The sequence below is a fragment of the Apostichopus japonicus genome, chromosome 7 (assembly GCF_037975245.1).
Source record: "Apostichopus japonicus isolate 1M-3 chromosome 7, ASM3797524v1, whole genome shotgun sequence".
In the NCBI taxonomy this organism is placed as follows: Eukaryota; Metazoa; Echinodermata; class Holothuroidea; order Aspidochirotida; family Stichopodidae; genus Apostichopus; species Apostichopus japonicus.
In genome coordinates this window covers 20,258,912-20,280,586 of record NC_092567.1, presented here as the reverse complement: position 1 = coordinate 20,280,586, position 21,675 = coordinate 20,258,912, and the positions used below count along the sequence as shown (strand labels likewise).

Below are 21,675 nucleotides of genomic sequence, written 5' to 3'. Positions count from 1 at the left end.
CAAAATTTGCTAAAAGTTATGTGAAAGGTCCAGATTTCGACATAGTATATCAACATTGCAGGAGACGCAGTCAATTTCAACATTTTTTTTGGATGTGGATCTTACCCGTCGTTGCCTACACGTACCCTTCAATCTTTCTTAGCACTACACTACCTTATTTTGTACCCCTATAAAACTTAATTTTATATTTTGAGATTAAATAGTTGAATTTTCGAGAAAAATTCGTTGCAGAGTTAATAATACTTTGCGCTTTTCGTGTTATCTTGAGATAAATATAATACTTTGTAAACTACAGGTTTTTTCTTACATTTTTGCATATTTTCGGCAACATCAGTAGATTTCGAAAACTCTGCAACTTCCCCCAAACCCAAGTAGTAAACTAGATAGCACCGTTGCGTATTTAACATTCCATCAATTTACAAAACAAGATGTGTGAAGAAAGAATAAATTATCCAATAAGCTGGGCAAATATTGAGCAAAATATGTCGGATAAAGAATTTGCCCATCTGAGTAGTAAACAATTGCTCAGTATGGAACAGGTGACAAAGCAGGTGGCATATATACGAGCCCAAAATTGTGCAAGGAGATTATCCAGGTTGCACAAACTTTCACCCATATGTTTTAAGAGTGAATGCATATTTGACCTGTTAAAGTTGTCAGGAAGAATTTGCTTAGTGATACCATGTATATAACATAACACCTGCGGAAATATATTATAATTATTAGATATGATATTTTATCACTAAAATATATAATGAACATAACACTTTTACCCAAATGCACGAAAGTATTTTTGAAATTTTAAGCTCAAATTAAGTATGTCACAGAACTATTAAAATATATCAGAGACTTGAACAATTGATAAAATTCTCGATTCATCACAAGGTATTAATCTCACACGTTTGATCTTTTTGCTGTGGTCGTGGTTGTCACAATGCAACAACATCATATGCAGTCGAGTTTGTAAAGTCTGATTAAAGGTTTAAAAAGTTTATACTAATTCTGTTACTTACAACAACATGATTATTGAATTGTTTGCTTTTCTTCTTTAGAAGCAATGGGTACACCAGTCCCATCCGCAACGAACTCATTTAAGCTTTCTCTGCGAGACTACCTTACCAAGGAAATCTGTGACAAATTATGTACATATTTTAATTATAAACCAGGAGTGAAAGAACGTATAGCAGAGAGTAAAAACCCGGGCGGAGAGTTCCTGGATGAGTTCGAAGACGTTCAAGGGCTAGATGCAAATAAAGTAAAAGAGCTTATAAAAGCATTGAGAGTCGGAGGTTGTGGCCTTGCTGCTAGTAAAGCCGACGAATACTCTTTACAATTTGGTAAGCATATTCACTAGTGGATTCGATGAACATTAAATATGCATTAAAGAACAACTATCCGTATTTATTCCCTGGGTATTATTGGGAGAGAAAACAGGGACAATATAAACATCTGCTATCTACCATGACATCTTATTCGGTATCAGTTATTAAACTTTACACTCATGAACGGTTTTGTTTTAAATTCTTAAGCCGTTGCAATAGCTTCTTCAAACAGGGAATAGCATTCGACGCCCATGTATATAACACTGCTGCATGATAAATCGACCGAATAGTAGGAGAAAGGGGACCTCGTCGCTTTACTTGAGATGGGGGCAGGGGTTGTAAGGATTAACGAGCTCTTATCTTCCAAGGTTAATTACCATTTTCATTTTTCAGAAGGCTTCATTGGTTTCTTAACCATGTTTTGTTTGATACCTCTAAAACGACAACCACACTAGTACTAGAGAGAAAAAAAACTACGCAGAAAATCAAATTACCGGAAACTGTATCGTGTATGATGTTATTCATAGTAAAAACTGTATAACAAATTATAATATCAAGTATTATCTTTTGTTTAATTTCTTGCATTCAATGTAAGCTGTGTTTCACTTTCGTGTCACATTTAGAACTTTCACCCATATCGTCAGACGATGACTGGGAGCTTCCAGAAGATGATGAAACAGATGACGATATAACGAAAGAAGACGGTTCAGAACTGACCTTTCGGGAACTTTTGACAGAGATTGGTCTAAAGGACTCCTTTCCTTCGCGTCTCAGCTTAAAACAATTAGTCAAAATAAAAAACCCAAGTTTTTTACAGGACAATTATAACTTATTAGAACTATTTTGGCAAAAGCTAGGTAGCTTAGATTACCGAGTGAGGTCTAATAAGTATCTCACACTAAGAAGTGATACAAGCTCCTCTAGACAAATAAGTGTCAGGGATCTAATTTTTGCAATTTTGCAATGTTCCGACAGCTTTTTAAGGCAAGATATTATCGAGAAATTGTCTGCATGTAATTTGGCTGTTCCGGTTATTTTGCAAGGTGTCGCAAATACAAAGCCTAGGTTCATGTTGTGGTCACTTGGCCGCATTGTGAAGAAATGGAAAGGTTCGTCCCCTATAGCTTTGGAACAATATATCTCCAATGTTCCACTTTTTACGGTTTCCTTCTTAAGAATCGGTGATTTGAAAGACGTGTCAAAGTCAATCATATTAAATCATTTGCTCGGGCCGTGTCAGGGCAATGATACACACCCTTTTTTTCTCACGAATGAAGATGACCACGTTGATCCAGTATTTTCAAAGGGAAGTGTAGAAGGTGTTTGGTATCTTCCAATGAATGCAAATGGATCCGAACATTTTAAATGGGTCACCTCATTTCTTAATTTAAGAGGGAATGGTATAGATTTCCCAATCCAAACGGAGTTTGTGTGCAAAGCATCCGATCTTACCGTTGTCTTGCTAGATGAGGAGAGCAGGAAGCTGTACAAAAAGGACATTAAACGTATCAATAATGCTGCCAAGAAATGCTACTTTGTAGTATTCCACCCAAATAGTGCAAGTAAACCACCAGCTCGTAAACAGAAGCTTTTTGAATATTGTTTGCACGTGAGACAAGTAGACATGGGGAGGTTGAGTGAAGAAATATCAACATGGATTGAGCAATGTCACGAACAGTGCAAACAAGATAACCTTCAATCATTTCAACATTGGCAAAACTTTTGTGTTGGCGATATCGAAATTGAAGATATGGGCAAAGAATATGACAACGCAAAGCAATTTGTAGAAACAGTATTTGGGGAAGAACAGACTGAAAATTTATTGGAATTTAAAGAGAAAGCATTTCCTTTACAAGAGAAATGGCGGGAATGGGTAGATATAGATAAGGAATCATTGACATATTACAACACAAAGAAGCAGTCAATTGCAGTTTCCCGGGATGAGAGAAAAATGCGGAAAGATGTTAAAAGACAGGAACAATTGGCTTGTGGTTTATCGAAGATCACGCAAAGCTTTTTGGACGTACTCGTGAAGGCGGGGGAAAACGAAAAAGTCATGCGGTACTTTGTTTTCTTTTTGCAAGACAAACTATTTCATTTAGTTGATGATTCAATCAAGAAACACTTTGTTAATATCGACAAATACCAAAAGGAAATTCAAACCTTAGACAAACTGATAAACTCTAAGTCATCTGCCGAGGACAAGAGAATAGCGACCATTAAAGGAGCCAAAGATGATACACATAATGAAATCCAGGATCGATACAAGAGAAAAAGGACAGAATTGAAAACTTTAAGTCAAACGGAAGTTGAAAGTAGTCGTGCAAAGAATATTGGTTGGGAACATTTTTTACGTGAGCTTGGACAATGGCACGAAGCTCACACCGAGCTTAAGATTGACACAAACGAGAAGGTGGGGTTAGTACCAAGGTTAGCGGCTAAATTGTTATTGGAAGGACATTCCATTGAAATAATGGATGGGGATACTGATAGGGTTCCTTTATCGTGGATTACAAGTGTACTCGTACAATTAACTCTAGATCTTGACGATCCCAAAGTTGTCGTGATATCGGTTGTGGGCGTACAAAGCAGTGGTAAGTCAACTTTGCTCAATAGCATGTTTGGAGTGAAATTTCCAGTTCGAGCTGGTCGTTGTACCAGAGGACTTTTCATGAGAATGCTTCATTTGGATGACACATATGCAAGCCAACTTGGATTCAGGCACATTTTTCTCGTTGACTCCGAAGGTGTACGTTCGATAGAACGCAAGGACGAGTGCCGATTTGACAATGAATTGGTCACCCTGACACTGTGCATTTCCGACATAACCATTCTAAACATCGAGGGAGAGAACATTGGTCCTGAAATGACCGGCTTACTCGAGATTGCCGCCCATGCGTTTATGAGGATGAAAGAGGTTGATCTTCATTCTCAGTGCAGAATAATTCAGCAGAGAGTTTCAGACTTGACAGCTAGTCGGCAAAACAAAATAAACATGGATATTGTTACAGAAACGCTCAATGAAGCGACTGTTCAGGCTGCAAGGAAAGAAGGCTTGGGCGGGAAGTATCAACAGTTTTCCGACGTATTTGATCTTCGTATTAACGAAGACTTACAATACATTCCTTGTCTGTGGACAGGACCGATGTCTCCACCATGTCAATTTTACAGCGAATTGGTCCTGAAATTGAAGGCAGATATTTTGAATGATATCTCGTCTGGCAAAGTCATTCCACACTTCACACTCTCAACCTTTATTCAGAGAATAAGAGATGTATGGGTGGCTGTTAAAGGCGAGAATTTCCTCTTTAACTTCCAGGATAGCATTAAAGCTATAGACTCCGATGATTTATCGATGGAGCTCAACAAACAAATTACCACACTGAGAGCCAACATGGGGAGAAAGTTGATTGCTTGGCAGAACAAACTATTGTCTTCTTCAGAAGAATCAAGCAAAGTTTTGCAAAATATCGAGAAAGAACTTGTTGAAGAACTGCAAAAAGAGAAAGACAAGATCAACACGTCTTTCGAGATGTATATTTCTCAACACGAGAGACAAGATTCGCTCAGAAGACATGCTGATTGGTACAGTGAAAATGTGGGTTGTACAGTCGATCAAGTGCAAGAAGAGGTGATGGTTATTCTTAAACATGAGGTAAACATTATGCAAATACAGAGAGATATAACAACATTTACATTTGAGGTGCGGACAAAAATTGCAGCAGTTGTAAAATCAAAAGCGATTGTTGTCGGAAAAGGAAGCGATCCCATGGTCTTTTTTAATGCTAAATGGGACGAATGGAAAGCAGAAATTATCAAGGATATTCCGAAGTTTGAAATGACAGAAGAGAACATTGAAAAAATTTGTGAAAGTCTTTTGGTCTCAATTACCAGCAAAATGGCAATATTTAAGGAAATAACGGAATTATTACACACAAGTAGCATTAAGAAACACGCTGAACCTGTGCAGTGGAAACAATATTATTCACATAAATATGAAAGTCTCACAGGCGACGATTGGTTTTCCTCTAATGAAAACATCTTGCAGAATATTATAACGTCTAGTGAAAAAATGATGGAAGAAAGCCCGCACAAAAGCTTAAATGCTAACCTCATTCAATATATCATTAGAAGTGCATTGCAAAGCATATCTTCCCCCAATGTGACTTCAGATCCACCTCACCGCCTCAAGGCAAAACTTTTACTTCATATTTGTGGGAAAATCTTTAATATTGCTGTCAAGGAACAAATTCAAAATGAAAAAGAAAATAGTTTGGAAAGACGTCTCGAGGAGGAAAAATCAGCACTGTACACATATTTTGTGGCGTTAATTGAAAATGAGAATCCGATTGACAGAGTGGTCGAATGCATACGTAAGTACCTTCATGAATGGGGTAAAGATTTAGTACTGACAAATGTATGCCATGTCGGTATGTTACTGTTGATCGATGGCAGTTTGGCGAATACTAGAGTGACATATAAAAATATTTGTTCTGAGCTCAGCGGTCAACAAAATGTAAATGAATATTTAAAGTTCATTGAAACACATCCTCGGTACCGACGAACCTGGGTTATGAACAAGTTTGTTAAATTAATTAGACAAAAAGAAAAGGTGTCAGTACTGCAGAGAAGTGTGAAGGAGTTCTTAAGTGGCGTTACAAAAGATTTATGTGAATTAGTTCAAAACTCTACTAGCACACATGAGAGTTCGGAGAAGGCATTCAAACGTTGCTTTGATGACGTCTTGCGAGGGCTTATGAATGGAGGCTTTAAATGGCACCGCGAATTGGCAACCGAAGTTCAATCATTCAAAGTGATGGACGTTCAGAAATTCTATGTGACTTTGCAAACATTTCTGAAAAAATCACAATGGAGAGATGATATAATAAGAGAAACGAAAGCTCTGGAGTACCCCAGCGAGGAGGAGGTAATAGCAAAATTTGTTCGAGACAACTTAAGTTCTAATATAAATGATTTGCTCACGGCATGCTGCTTGGAGCAGTGTCCAATGTGTAAAGCTCCTTGTGATAACGCGTTACCGCTCCTCACACCACATGAACATTTCTCATTCAGTCATTTACCCCGCGGTATTAGTGGCGCTACTAACCCCGATACCTTCCAACTACTCACTGAAACATGTGTCGAGAGTGTAGTCTCGGATACAGCCACTTATTTTTACCCATGTGACAAGCGACCACGTTTGTGTAAGAACTATAAGAAAGACTATCCTACTTGGGCAATTAATCGCGGTAGTGGAGAACTTTTGCCTAACATGAGTGCTTACTGGAAGTGGGTGATGGTGCAGTTCAACGACGAACTCGCTCAACACTACAAATGCGAACCTGCGACTATACCTCCAGGGTGGAAAGGGATCAGCAAGGAAATGGCTATAGCATCGCTAAAAGTTCCACGTAGAAATATTTTCCGGTTAAATCCGCATCTACCCTGAGATCGTGAGTTATATCGTGTTTGCCGTTCATGAGGGATATTCCGGTGGTAGAAAATGTAACATTTACCTGAAAGAGAAACATATTCCACAATGTTATTTGAAATCATCATTTTTCCTAACTCGAGATATGGTTGATTAGATTTAACCTAATTTAATCAATTTTAACTGGCAATTTTGAACCCGTCAATTGATTGTTCCTGCAGGGAGTTGTTAATGGCTCCATTTAGTGTAATCACAGTAAATGTTCTTCAAAAGTTTTAATTTTCAACAGTAAGTTTCTGGTGATAAATTTGAAATGTTTGCTTGGTTGTCACTGTACTTTATATGCAGAACTATATATAAAAGCATTTTTTGTAGGTTAAGTATAGTTTCCTCCGTGAAAAAAATGTCAAAATAATAATAAAGTGAAATAATATGAGAAAAATTAAAGCATTTCGATCTGATTTGCCGCGATAACACCGTTTCAAGTTGTTGTTGTCACAAGCATTCACAAAATACCACTTAATTTGGAACATTGACGTCTGCGTTATACAAAATACTATGAATATTTGCAGAAAATATCCAACTCTGTTGATTGAGGAATCAACTTCAATTATATTTTTGCGTCATCGTGCTACTGTGAGCTATCAATCACAACCCTACATTTGCTAAGCTTGTAGTGCTCAGAGTTTGAGTTTTAGCTTTGAAAGGGATCTTCCGCTTAGAAAAAATGTTGTGATGTTCTGCATCGGTCATTCCAGTAAACAATGTATTTCATAAATTACTGCTTTTGGACAGACATATATAAAAACAAAGTTATCGAACGAGATAACTGATAAATTCGATGGTTCCAAATATAACAGTTTAATAAAACTTGAGTTATTACTAAACCTAATAATTATTGAAATTTTCCTTATCATCGGATTGCCTCATAATGAGTAGAAAAGTCTTGAGTTATTCGTGTAGTTCAAACGTTATTTAGGTCACCATAGGTCAAAACGAGAATATCGTGTAAACACAATATCATTAGAAGTGATTATCAGACAGAGCTCATACTTTGCGTGTGGATGTATCAATTAGAGGTAGTGGCGTTAAAATGTCATTTGAGATCACCAGAGATAAATTCTGGATATTGAGAGAAAGAATCAATTCGCTTTGGTGGAGGTCAAAGGCCATTTCAGGTCCTCAAAGGCAAAAGCAGAAGGAAATCCAATTGATTGGGTATGGATGTATCATATTGTTCAGCAAAAGGGTAATTGTTTAGAGAGGAGAAGGTCATTTTGAGGTCACATTGGTAACAATGTGAAATCTTGTTCGAATGGATCTTGTTTGAAGAACCTTAATCTTAATCTAACATTTTACCAAACGTTGGTACCAGTCACCAGTTGCTAGTGATTTAAAGAAACTTAACGCGAATAAGAGTTCAAAGGTCATATGAATTAATTAGAAATTTAAGGCTTATCACAATGTATAAAAATATTGCCCTTCAACAATAGAATGCCTGAATGGATTTGTTGTTCAAGTTGAATACATTTGCAGTTTATTTCAAGCAAACATTGATCTGCCAGTCACAACTGCTGGAAGTTTTTCTCTTTATCTCTCATTTTTCTTGCTGGATAATGTGTAAGTTTATCAGCAGTACTTAAATTAAATAGTCTTGTAATATAATTCATTGTCATCAGTAAGATATCGTTTGTAACTGATAAGAAAGCAATGTATGCCTTATACCAGTCACAATTGGTTGCATTTGAAAGGGCTTTCTGTCTTTCTTTTGAGTGGACAAGTTTGGTCTTGTTTGGAATAATGTAGACATGGGAAATGAGACCAGAATTGGACAATGTAAGCCGAAAATCGTTAAAAATGTTCCTCTTCCTAAGAAATGGTATATTTTAATAACAAGCTTCCTTAATTTGCAAAAGGAAAGATCGGGTTATACAGACAACCAATTCAGTATCTTACATTGATTGTTATATATGTTACATGCACAGACAACACGGTATGGATATGTTAATTCTTTTATGGCGTGTGAACTATGAGCCATTATAGTGTAACAGGTTTTATCTACAGCCATCCATGATATGTAACTCGTATCATGCAGTCGTCAGCCTGCTTGCCTTTGTATTTCATGAATGTTTTAAATGTCTCGTTTGTATATTTTGGTATGTGTTGAATTTCATGCAATCTTTATATGGCTCTTTGGTATCTGTTTTGTATGTGTCATTTAAATACGGTGTTAAAGGAGAGCAGAGAGGGATTGGCGGTGGTTGGAAGCGGGCACAATACAGAATGCGATATACAGAGAGTATGACCTTTTCCATGTTGGATATATACTTCTCGTTTATCTTCGTTGGCCTACTCTTATATTGTATTATAGACACATTGTTCAAGTCTATTCAGCTCTAACATGGAATTCAATTGCCCCTTTCAGTGGAATATATGGAACAATTCGTGGAAAACTTACGAGAATGATAAATAAAGAAAGGAAATCTTCGTGTATCAGATTTTTAGAGGATGCAACTATTAATTACATTACGTAATCTCTATGCATCCTTAGTGCATGTCTAGTATTTCTAAAAATAATTCCATTAAATTATGTAAGATATATCAAGAGGAAAATTTATATGATTCCACTTAATTCTACAGTGGGGTTGATTGGAACTATTCTCGGGTCAAAATAAAATAATATTAAAGTTAAAAAACGTTTTTATACCAGGGGAAAGAATTTATCTCTTACCATGATATTTCTTACTTAGCCTGCTGTACATAACATATCTATTACTATTTCATATTGGTCAAATATTTTTTTTCTATTTTGCAAATGATGTGTAAATGGTACATTTCATGATACGTCAAGGAATTCAGGAAGAAAAAAAAACCTGTTTTGCTGTACATTCAATACATTCGGGGCCTTAATTTAAAAAAAAAAAATTCTCAGAAATTTGATATCATGTATTGATTAAGCGTCGTCTTGAGAAGCCAAAACATAAGTCATTGATGCACTTTAATACAATATTCCTTCATATTTGCAGTTTTGCCTAGTACTCGAAATGTACTCGTTACTCGTACTCGCCATGAAAAGTAACCGGAAGTTAAAGTACTCGTACTGGAGCATATAATCTATATACTCGAACTCGTATGATAAAGAACTTAATAATTGTTACTTGCTCAGGAGGCGTACTTTACGGTTATATCATTAGAAGCTAGCTATGTTAAACTTATATTTATGACAGGAAGCTTAATAATTGTTCTACCTTTAAGTTACAACTTTTATTGTGTTTATGTATGAAAGTACTGCTCATACGAGTCTTATTATAGCAGCAGTATCATACATGTAGCCTTTAGTGTATCACCAATTAACTGGGTGAAATGTTAAAAAAACCATTATTTAAATAAACGGTTGTATAACAATAATACTCAGCTTAATCGTCATCTCTGTATATTTTGTATTTTGCTATGTACGAACTTAATTGTGCTTATCATTCATTCTACGAAGTGATTATTCGCAGGGCAGCCCGGCGAATAACGTACACAGACACCTTATTCGCAGGGCTGTGACGATTTTGAAAATAGGTTTATTATTAGGTTTTGCTATTGATACCAGTCAGTTTAGGGGCCTTGAAAAAGCCAACCTTTTGGGCCCAAATAGTCTTAGCCACTTCATAAGCTAATTTTTGGAGCCCCAGCAGTTCAAGTTTAAAAGCTTATTTTAAGGGAGCTTATCTTGGGATTCCCCAAAAGCCGATATTGCCTGAAAGCCAATATGGTCAAAGTGACACCCCCCCCCCTCCCACACCTTTACATGCAAATGAGCAGTCACTCTGCAAAAACAAAGGTGAAAATGGTCGAGGGATGACATTTTTATGTTGGCGGTACTAATGCTAGACTGGTTCAATCTTAAGGCCCTAGGCTCCCAAAACCAATCCTAACAGCATTAAGATAGGAATCCCAAAGGCCAATAAATTCCTCAAAATATAGAGGCTCCCAATTAAGACTCTCAAAAAGATAGCTGGTGCCCAAAAGCAAACTCGAATAGCCCCAAAAGCAAACTCGAATAGCCCCAAAAATTACTGAGCCCGTTAACCCAGTCTAAGGCTGCCCTGTGAATAAGGTGTATGTGTCTGGCTATTCGCAGGGCAGCCCTGCAAATAAGATGCTTGTGTCTGGCTATTCACAGGGCTGCCCTGCGAATAAGGTGTATGTGTCTGGCTATTCGCAGGGCTGCCCTGTGAATAAGATACTTGTGTCCGGCTATTCGCAGGGCTGCCCTGTGAATAAGGTGTATGTGTCTGGCTATTCGCAGGGCTGCCCTGTGAATAAGCCCCACCTTCAATCTAACTTAAATTACTACTGGTTAGTTAGCATAAACTTGCGTCTAAACCCAACTAGACTAATGTAGCCTATAGTATAAATATGCAGACACGCCTATGTGCATGGGGAGTCGCATTCAACCATTGAACCCATAGCCATAGCCCTCTTTCGTACAATGTTTGATCCGCCTTTATCCCGTGGTTCAGGCCCCTACCAAAATCCGTCGGAGGGGGATTGGAAGTTGCCCGACGCCCACCCCCCCCCCCCTTTAACACACATACAGTCAGCACACATAAACATTTGAATTCTTCTGCACGTCTCTGATACAAGCTCTATCCTGGGACAGAGAAAACGTAAATTGTAGTAATTAAGTTCGACAGGAATACTACAATTTGTGACTACATCAATTAAAGAATTCAATGGTTCTGATAAAAAGAAGAACAGAAACAAACCCCTTTTCCCAAGTTCACAAACCAGAAATACCAAATCCACGAAAGACTCCACACATTACCACTGCACTGCAGCGATATTTGAATAGGTCAGGAGAATCTGACTCCGCTATAGGAATTTTGATCCTGGAACCTAAGGATTGTGAGGTGGACACTATATAACTGCTGAAGCCTTTGCTTGTACGGTTGAACGGTTACCGACGGCTTTGACTGCCGCGTCTCTTAAATCAGTGCGTCCTATATCATGAACTCTTGATATAAACTCTTACAATCACTCTCTTGTCTCGATCTTTAACAGTAACAAACTAAATGAAGAAATACAAAATTGTCCAAAAATCGGCCTGCAATATATGCTGAGATCCAAGACAGTATAGGAATTGGATTTCATGTTCATGCTACCTCAACATCATGTCTCGCGCAAAAGAGCTTACGAAACAGCTTTTAAGGCAATTTGTGGACTCATTTGACACCATTCTCTTCGACTGCGACGGTAAGCCTTAAGATGTTTAATCCTCTTGAATATTAAGCAATTTCATGCCAACTGTTCGTGTCGCTTGACCTGTACTGCTTTACATGTCCACACATTAGGCCTTGAGAGCCTAATGTTAAACCCATCGTTAGCCTAACGATCATATTGCTAAGTTAGTTTACAGTACACTGTACAGCAAGTTACCCAAATCATGGGTAATCGCGCTGGCCCTACACAATGACCAATAAATAACTCAAAACAGCAGAACCGAATATTTTTTACCGTAATTAGGCCTAGGGTCACAATTTATTTTAATCTGGCTTTAAGCTAATTGTTTTGCAAGTTGGAAAGTCATCACCATTGAAACAATAAAAATTAGACCTAGCATACACTATTGTTAAGGTTGTATACTGTAGAGTGTAGTACACTTCAACTTAAACTTAGGGATGGATGGACTTGGCGCAATAGAAGATATGTTAAAAAGTGGTAAGTGAGTGCAGAACTGAACTGTATTTCCTCCAACACTGCACTGCATATAGCAGTGCAGTACACCAGCTGCAAGGCATACCATACAAACATTAACATAACAATAATGGGTAGGTGAACATAACAATAACACCAATAAAATGGCATGCATAGCATGCAGTATAAGTCTTACACTACATTGTACATACCACACCCTACAACAGTTAGATGTGAAAACATTAGTTGCTTTGCACACACAAGACATTATATAAGGACTTCAGATGCTCACTTCCCATTTCAGTGACAGTACACTTGATTCTTGACGGGCTCCAAGAAAGGAAAGTCTTTTTTAAACCCGCACAACTTCAGCACAAAACAGATAAAAAAGTTCACAAACAGCAATACACACTAAAGATACATGTACAACTCCAATTGCCTAAAAACTATACAGTTCCTCACCATTTATGTTCCAGTGGTTGTCCAATGTTGCCTTGAAGTCATTCAATGAAGTTGCAGAGACCACAACCTCATTGCATGCACGAAGAAATCAGATTGAGTAGTCTTCAGTATAAAGCGTATTAAGATTACACTTTTCTTGCTGCAGCTTTTCCTTCCAGTAAGGCTGTCATGCTGCATGTATAGAGCTTGTTGCTCTAACCCAAAGAGTGTTAAACACATCTTAATTTGTGTTGGCCATAAGCAGGACTGTACAGACGAGAGTAAATACAGTACATATACGTACCCAGAAGAATTTATTTATTAGGAGTTTTACATGCAAAGTACACACTCAGTATTAAATGCTTTGAACTATCTCCTTTCTGAGGGGAAACATGTTGCTATCTTATTATTCTTATTGCATGGAATGAGAAATTAGTTAAGTGCACTGCTGACACTTATGCAAGCTGAATGACTGAGTTATTTTGGTGTAGGGTTAAGGCAGAAGATGGGGCGGAAGAAGAGGGGGCCAGAGAAGGAGAGGTGGGTCAGGGGCATTCCCACAAAGTACAGTAGCATTTAATGAACATGTATTTTAATTGCCCGATAGTGGCACAAATTTTTGTCAAATTTTAAAGTAATTAGTTCCAGTGATAATATTTATGCTTTGTTTCTCTCTCATACACTTTAGGTGTCTTGTGGCAAAGCAATGACGTTATTAGTAAAACTCCAGCCCTCATTGCGAAGCTCAGGGATATGGTAAGCATACACTTAGTACAGTATGATGCCTATACACAAAACTCATATTGTACTATGTTTCAAGCTTTCACTTTAAGGTGCTCTCAAAGAATGACTTGTTACCAATTTGCCCTTCCCATTACAATCAGCATTGTATTATCCCATCTTCCTCACCAAAAAGTTTGGTCTACTTCTTTGAAATTCATTTTCAATCAGTTCCAAATGATTCCAATCTATATATTTTGCTTAAATTGCTCAGATTTCAAATTCAATTATTACAGGTTTTTTTTATGATGGAGGCATTTCTGAATTTTCACATTTGTGTTACTGTACTGTAGGTCAGTAGTGAAATTTCTTAACAACCGCACTTTCTTTTTGGTTTATTTACGACATCTTTAAATGATTCAGTAGTACTTTCAGAATTATGATTTGAGGTTTCAGTGAGCCTGGTTATAACATGGCTTTGTATATTATTTTTCACACTCATTTATATTGTATTTTATTCTGCAATTTTACTACATATTTTGTGTCATATATTTTTTTTATTTTTTTTTATTTTTTTATTTGCTGTTACATAGCGATTTAGAGCATTTTTGTGGATTTTACGCTTTACAAAATAAATTGTTATTATTGATAGCATTGTTCATTTTCTTTTACAGGGAAAGCAGCCACTGTTTGTGACAAACAACAGCACAAAATCCAGAAGACAGTACATGGAAAAATTTGCAAAACTTGGTTTTAAAGTGTCGGAGGTAATGTTAAATTGGCTTCTTTGAGTTGCTATGGTGATGTGTTTTTTGGGTTTTTGTGGATGAAACCTTGCTATGCAAATATTAGGGTCTTGGCTACAAAGATTTCTCAAATACTGTAACTCTAGTTCAAAATTTCTTTTGCTTCTTGCCCAGGGAAGTTTAGCTATTAAATTCTAAGTTCATTATATGCAAAACAGTTGATTTCTACTATATGTAATGACTAAAGGTCTACAACATGACAATAACTTTTTCTTTGTTTTTTCATCAAAGGTCCTTTGTTTGTCCATTCCATGGGTCTCTGGCTAATAGCCTTGGGTTACAGATGGGTAGTTGGCATTCGGGACTCACAAAGTGAGCAGAACTCATTATGTTGGTTATACTCACATTGAATGCATCACCAATACGACTGTACAGTAAATCTATCAACAGTGGAACATTTGTTTGATTGCTGTTCCAACTTTCATGATTCCTTCTGCCCTACCACAACAGCCGGCGTTATTCCTCGTCCATCTGACAGTATCCGACTGTGGAATGAGTGTCCAAAAAAACTGGTATGATTATTATTATTAATATTTCCATATTTTGTCTTGACCACAGAACGAAATCTTTTGTACTGCATACCTAGCTGCCATATACTTGAGGAATATACTCAATTTCCAAGGCAAAGCTTATCTGATCGGCTCGCCGGGGATGCAAGAAGAATTCAAGTTATTCGACATCAATTATACAGGCACAGGGGTGAGTGGGAATATATTGAAGTGTTTTCAACAGCTTCACTTTCCTCTCAGATTTTTGCATATATATAGTGAAACTTAATAGATGCATACATGTACTATACACCAGGGTGCGATGTATCTGAAGTTCAGACAACAAAATCAGAGCGTATGATCCTGAAACAGTAATATTTTGGATTAAAGGATCACATTAAGGAACGAGAGGGGCAACGCGACTTTTTCAGGTCAAGTCTTAAGAAATTGCGCCTTGAATTTTCATTGAAAATAGCAGGTTGACAAGGCACTTTTCAGCTTTAAAAAGGGCACCACTGTTATTTTTTCATTTTTGTTTCGAATTGAGAGAAATAAATTAGAGAGAGGACGGAATGTTGAGGTGATTCGTAGGTGATTCATCTTTACGTTTCAGAAGCTGCTCCTGAATATAGTAGTAAGTGGCTTTTTGCTCGCAACAAGTTTTAATCAGTGCACCCCATAGTAGACAAACAGCTGTCATAATGAAATTACCAGTTAGGCTTTATATCTCTTCATGTCACTTGGAAAAGAATGTGTGGTTTCCTGAATGAAAGAAAATTCTGTTACGTATCAAACTTTTCATTCTTCTCCCCTCGTGGACACAAATTGACGTCACACTAGACCACCTGGTATGTGTTCTTTGCCCGAGTGATTAATTGCTACCGGTGCATTCCTTCCCACCCTAAACACCCTTTCTGCATTTACTTGATGATTAAAAAAACAGCCTAATCAATCCTTTTGAGCCTCCCCCCTCCCTCCCTCCCCCACATTTAAAAAAAATAATACATCAAAATGATTAATGTTGAATGCCTGTTCTTTTTCTCTCTTCTTATCATTTGAACAGCCGGACCCTGTAACTGGGGAAGTAGAAGACTGGGTAAAGATTCCCCTCGACCCAGAGGTAATGGTTTGACTTCATCAAAGTACCAAAAAAATGAGGAACCAGAAATTATTCAAATTAATGTTTATGAAACAGCCGGCTACTTTTGTAATCTATGATCTCTCACCAAGCAATACAAATCTTTCGCAATTTGTGGCATTGGTGTCGCGCAACATATTCGTTATGATCTTAAAATTATTTTATTATTAAAAATAACTTTATTCAGCCTACATTTCTTTCCTCGAAAATTTGTGGCTTTCTCAAGATACTTTGGCTGTTAGAACTCTGCATAATGTATACATTCCATCACAGTAGCATGGTCATGCATCTCGCTCTGGGGGGAGGGGGGATGAATGGGTGGGGGAGACGCATCATCAGGCACAGATATCAAAAATGAAAAAAAAGACACCATGCTAGTTTTTTTTTAGAAGGTTTGATAGAAGCCAAAGATGACATGTTTCTTGATAGGATTGAAACTGTGTCCCTTTCATTCACTTTTCTTTCTGGTATAAATGGATGGTTCGATAGGGGACGGCAAGACTTTATGGGCCTCGTGCCTCTTCAAACTTCCTCAGCCATAAAGACCCACAACTTTATTTATCACGCTCTCTGTTGACCTTCATCATCGAAAAATATCTAATCCAGACTAGTCGGCGTCACCGCTCTTTCCGTCACCCAACAGATTAAAGCCGTAGTCATAGGCCAAGACGTTCAATTCAGCTACAAGAAGATCCTCCTAGCGGCCACCTACATCAGAGATCGGACCGTCTCGTTCGTGGCCACGGACCACGAAGGCCGTCACCCTCACCAGGCTGCCAAGATCGTGGAACCAGGTAAAGGAACATTTTTCTCCCGATTGCTCACGTTCCGTTCGTTATCTTTGCCTCGCAGGTCACGGCCGTCGTGGTGGGGTTCGATAGGGATCTCAGCATGAGAAAGCTGACCAAGGGGGCTACCTATCTGCAGGACCCAAAGATGCCTTTCATAGCGACTAATACGGACAGTTGCCTACCCATCAAAGACTCACAGTTTCTGATACCAGGTTTGTAGGGTTGCTAAAAGAACCTGCGGGTTCCTCACCTGCATTCTCCCCCTCCCCCCTCCCCGCTCCACTCTCCACCCTCCAAACAGTCAAACACATACCAACTCCCCCATTGTCCAGGCATCACACATGATCAAGAAATTAAATGCAAAATTGTATAAAAGAAAAACAAGGGTAAATTTATAGACAAGATACTTTCAGTACATGCAATTTCATACATATATCAGAATTGCGCAAATGGAGCAATTTTTAACCGCCACTAAAGATTGATATGCAAATTTTATACAACCATCTATATTTTGAAAAATACCCTAAAACCGTCAAAAAGAAGCCTTCAAAATGATCGACTTGTAAATGTGTATTGTCGTTAATTTAGGTCACTGATGGGTGAAGTTTAATTTATCGTCTTGATCCCACAGGTACGGGGTCCATCGTGAGTGCCGTGGAGACAGCTGCTGGCCGGGATGCCTTGGTCCTCGGGAAGCCTCACAAGTTCATGGTGGATTTGATCAAAGAAAAGTATGTCAATGTTTCCTTTCCCTTTAACAGTCATTTGGATTTAAACACCATCTCATTTGGTAAAGCCCGGTAGGGGTAGAGTACAGGGCTTGCAACCCCTGAGGTCACTGTTCGGAACGCCCTTTTCAGCCAAAGTTTTGTCGTTCGAGCTCGTCGGCAATTTTCTTCCCGGTCAATCTTCCCGCTGTTCATTTTACCAACATGTATACAATATCTCTTGGAATTTTCTCACCCACCCCTTACCCTCTGGGTTGTTTCCAAACGAAACTGGGGTGTGATTACACCATATGCCAGGGTACTGTGGATTCTGACTGGCACCCACAGAAATAGAAATGTCTATGCAGGGATTGCCACCAACTGAGGGCTAGATAGCACAGTTGGTAAAGCACTGTAACCTTGATGTAACAAGTTTCAAATCCCATTCTAGCAAATATATATCTTTGCTCTTTTTCAAGCTTGCTTAAATTTCCAATTATTTTGTCCCATACTTATAAGATTATGAAAAGAAAGTAAAAGCTTTTTAAGAACAAGCAGGCGGCACCCCTCCTCCCCCCAAACCTCTTCCCCCTTACCCTCTCGACCTCACCAAAAATTATTTCAGAAAAATCCCGAACTAACCCCTGACATGGGACCAGGATGACATTACATGCCCCAGCCACCACTTTTGATCTAGTTTTCGGAGTAAGGAAGTTTTATCTGGCATCCATCGACCGCCTTTACCAAACCAGATTATAGAAAAGAAAAAGGAAGGTTGAGATGGGATCTTACGCGATAAGTTGGGGAAAAAACTTGTTGACTTCTGTACAGGTGTGAAATTGTTCATTGTAGGGATATCCCTGTAAAGTTTGTTTGAAACCACTTTTCCCATCATTTCCAGATCATAGAAAAGGAAAAGGAAGGTTGAGATGGAGTTTCCTACGAAATAAGTTGGGCAAAACTTGTTGCAAAACTTGTTGACGTACAAGTGTGGAATTGTTCGAGTTTGTTTGAAACCACTTTTCCCATCATTTCCAGATCATAGAAAAGGAAAAGGAAGGTTGAGATGGAGTTTCCTACGAAATAAGTTGGGGAAAACTTGTTGCAAAACTTGTTGACCTGTTGACGTACAAGTGTGGAATTGTTCATCATAGGGATATCCCTGTAAATTGTGTTTAAAACCGCTTTTTCCATCATTTCCTTCTTCTTTGTTTTTATTCTCGTTTCTTTCTCTGCCTCTCTTCATTTCAGATTCACCTTAGAACCGAGACGGACCGTAATGGTCGGCGACAGGCTGAACACAGACATACAGCTCGGGAAGAACGCAGACTTACACACGCTGTTAGTACTGACCGGAGTCTCAAAATTATCCGATGTCGATTCGAATCTGGAGAGCTCCGATCCGACCGATCGGGAATGTATACCAGATTACTACATAGAGAGTTTAACAAAATTAACAGAATATTTGAGCGATTTCTAACCTGTGAATTCATAATGAAAAAAAAGACTTTGCAACTAACATTCAGGGATGTAGGTGGGGGTGGGGAGAGGGGAGAAGGGCATAAAATATAATACTGATGTGGAGGAGGGGTTTAATCTCCCGTTTAAGAATTTTGCTACAAATAAAATGACTTAGATGCAAAATTGACAATTTTTCACATTAATGCATTGCATATGCATTGGAATCTTTCTAATGCAAACAATTAGCCTACTTCTATTTGTTTTGGATAATTAACAGATCTGGACTGGGGGAAACTTGGTGGCAAGGGACATCTGGTGTGGCAATCACCCCCTCACCCACCCACCCCTCAAGGTAGAGCAGCCACTAGGCAAGAACCTTGTAAGGATGCAAATTACAATGATAGGAGGGGGATTATGCTTGTGTCCTTCAACTTGTAAAGGCTTTGTTCATATGATGGTGTCACACAGTAGGGGGCGGGGTTTTGTGGGGCCAGCGTCGACAATAGTCTGCATGAAGAGGGTGCACCTGGCCCATCGTTCAAGAAATGCTGTACCAAACCATGAATGAAATATGTTCGAAGAAACGACTGAAACCCCTAATCAATGCCAACCTAAATTACCAATGTTAAACTCGATACCTGCCCTATAATCAAATGGTATAGTCCAAATTAAAACACACCACGTATGATCCGGACTCCGTTTCAGTTATTCTATGTAGGGCCTTTATACGGGGACAAAAGTTAACTTAAACTGTATTCTTCTGATCGCGTAAGGTTTGCTGCAGTGGGAAAGATTCCAAAGTAGTAGTACACAGAATCCCCCCGGGATGATGTACAGTAGTGTAGAATATCTATCCGCATAGTATATTAGAATGGGTGAAACTCTATTGAGGCATGTGGGGCTCCTGAGACATTTTTGGCCAACTTGGCCGCCATTTTGCCCTCTCAGTATATTCAATCTTTTCCGTGGCCCCACCATATTGTCACAGGACCCAAAATTGACCCTGGGCCCGGTAGCTGTGCTCTGTGAACCCTCCTCCCCCCCCCCCCCCACTCTCCCTACCCTTCTTCTCTTCAGGCCTGACTGTGACACCGGCTGTATTGGACATCGAAGCAAACTAGCAATATTTTATACCAACTTTAAAAATATAAAACAATAGAAATATCTGCAATATTGTCGGATTAGTATACATTCAATTTTCAATTTTATCAATCTACAGTAAATATAACCTCTATTAATCTCTTGTTTTTGAATATTGTAAGAGTCTGGTTGGACTCGTCTTGTATGTCTTCTTCGGTTACGCTTCACTTAAGTTTGTACTATTATATAAATATTATTCGAGTCACTCCGAGATTAATGTATGCCGTCCAGTTACAGAGTTGTTGACAATTTATAATCATGGGCGTTAAATATGAATGTAAGAGCCTGACTTCGGTCAGCTTGCGGCTTTGATAAGCCAATGAGGCTTCTTCGAGAGTTCCTGCTTGCAGTAGGATCTTATATATTTATATACGTTATATAGGTACAGAGTTCATGAACACATGCACTGAAGATACGATAACGGGGGCTAAGTCTAGAACTATTGCCATCGTGTACGTATATATAGTGAGCAAACACCATGGAAGTTCGTGCTGCAGTAATGTATTCAAGCGTCTATTTTGGTTTCGATTGCCAAAATAAACATTGCGAAAACATCGTTCGAGCCATGCATATGCTTAAAGGGGGAGTCATGGGTTCGTGCAACTGAGAAGCAATATTAATAACTGCAAATGTTTCTATATTCTGTCCTATCTTTGAATGTTGGACACTGGATTGTAATGACAAAGATATCAATTATGGAAAAGTTTCCTTACCTCAACCATGTAATTTCTATATAATATCACAACAGCGAGATTTCAAACGTAACGGGAGTCTTATTCAGAATATATAGGCCTACGTTTGCGACGTAGGGTGACATATATGAATTCTGTATGAATTCTGAATTCAAATAAAAATGTTTTACTCTGATATTTTACAGTCTCCTTTTATAGTGATTCCGAGCTCTGTATCTGTGCCCCTACCCATGCACCCCACCCCTTCTGGCAGTCGGTCGACCTGATTATTGGGCTCAGTAGGCTACACTTGCGGGAAGATAAGCCACATTAATATCGCAGGAGAGGCTTTGGTGGGCTGACAGAAACACTTGTCGTTAAATTTGTTCGTTAGCACAATGAAACTGATCAACAGGGCACTATAGTCGGGTTTCAAATAATAAATTGCCGTTTTATCATGCATTCGTCCGTACTTCAGCCCTTACACCCAACGATCCATCCATACTGAACCGCCGTATAGCACAGCAAGTTATAGCTCGCTTGTTAATCATGTAGGTAACACTTCAAGTAAATTGCCATCTTTTCACAGCCATTTTCTCCTAACTTTTCTTTCAATGTGGGAGGTGATTTTTGGGATCATTTGTCAAATGTGATTTTCTCACACTAACCTGTAAATCAAATGAGTCTATAGACCTATGCTTTGCCGTAGTGTTGTTTCGAATGTTTCTGGATATCTACCGTACAACATGAATATGACATCCCTCTGAACTCATGTTATAGTACATTGACATGACTAAATACCCAGACGTGAAATGAACTTAGGATCGTTAAAAAACATCGTAACTATCAAAATTAATTGAACAAAATAATATTA

The 21,675-nt window shown here is 38.4% G+C and overlaps 2 protein-coding genes across 3 annotated transcripts; both read left to right on the top strand.

The window, feature by feature from the left end:
• The first annotated feature begins 873 nt into the window (after positions 1-873).
• On the top strand, positions 874-10,132 carry LOC139969667 (interferon-induced very large GTPase 1-like). The gene is made up of 2 exons (XM_071974810.1): positions 874-1,337; positions 1,946-10,132. The coding sequence occupies exons 1-2, from the start codon at positions 1,058-1,060 to the stop codon at positions 6,769-6,771; spliced, it is 5,106 nt and encodes a 1,701-aa protein (XP_071830911.1). The 5' UTR covers positions 874-1,057; the 3' UTR covers positions 6,772-10,132.
• A 1,628-nt stretch (positions 10,133-11,760) lies between these two features.
• Positions 11,761-20,997, top strand: LOC139969663 (glycerol-3-phosphate phosphatase-like). 2 transcript variants are annotated; one of them, XM_071974803.1, is made up of 8 exons: positions 11,761-11,997; positions 13,568-13,635; positions 14,274-14,366; positions 14,964-15,104; positions 15,957-16,013; positions 16,884-17,034; positions 17,454-17,553; positions 18,781-20,997. In XM_071974803.1, exons 1-8 carry the CDS (start codon positions 11,916-11,918, stop codon positions 19,007-19,009), a joined length of 921 nt encoding a protein of 306 aa, XP_071830904.1. In that variant the 5' UTR covers positions 11,761-11,915; the 3' UTR covers positions 19,010-20,997. The 2 variants fall into 2 exon arrangements, with proteins under 2 accessions (XP_071830904.1, XP_071830903.1); XM_071974802.1 differs by lacking the exon at positions 16,884-17,034 and adding an exon at positions 16,675-16,825 and having other exon boundaries at positions 11,762-11,997.
• The last annotated feature ends 678 nt before the right edge of the window (positions 20,998-21,675 follow it).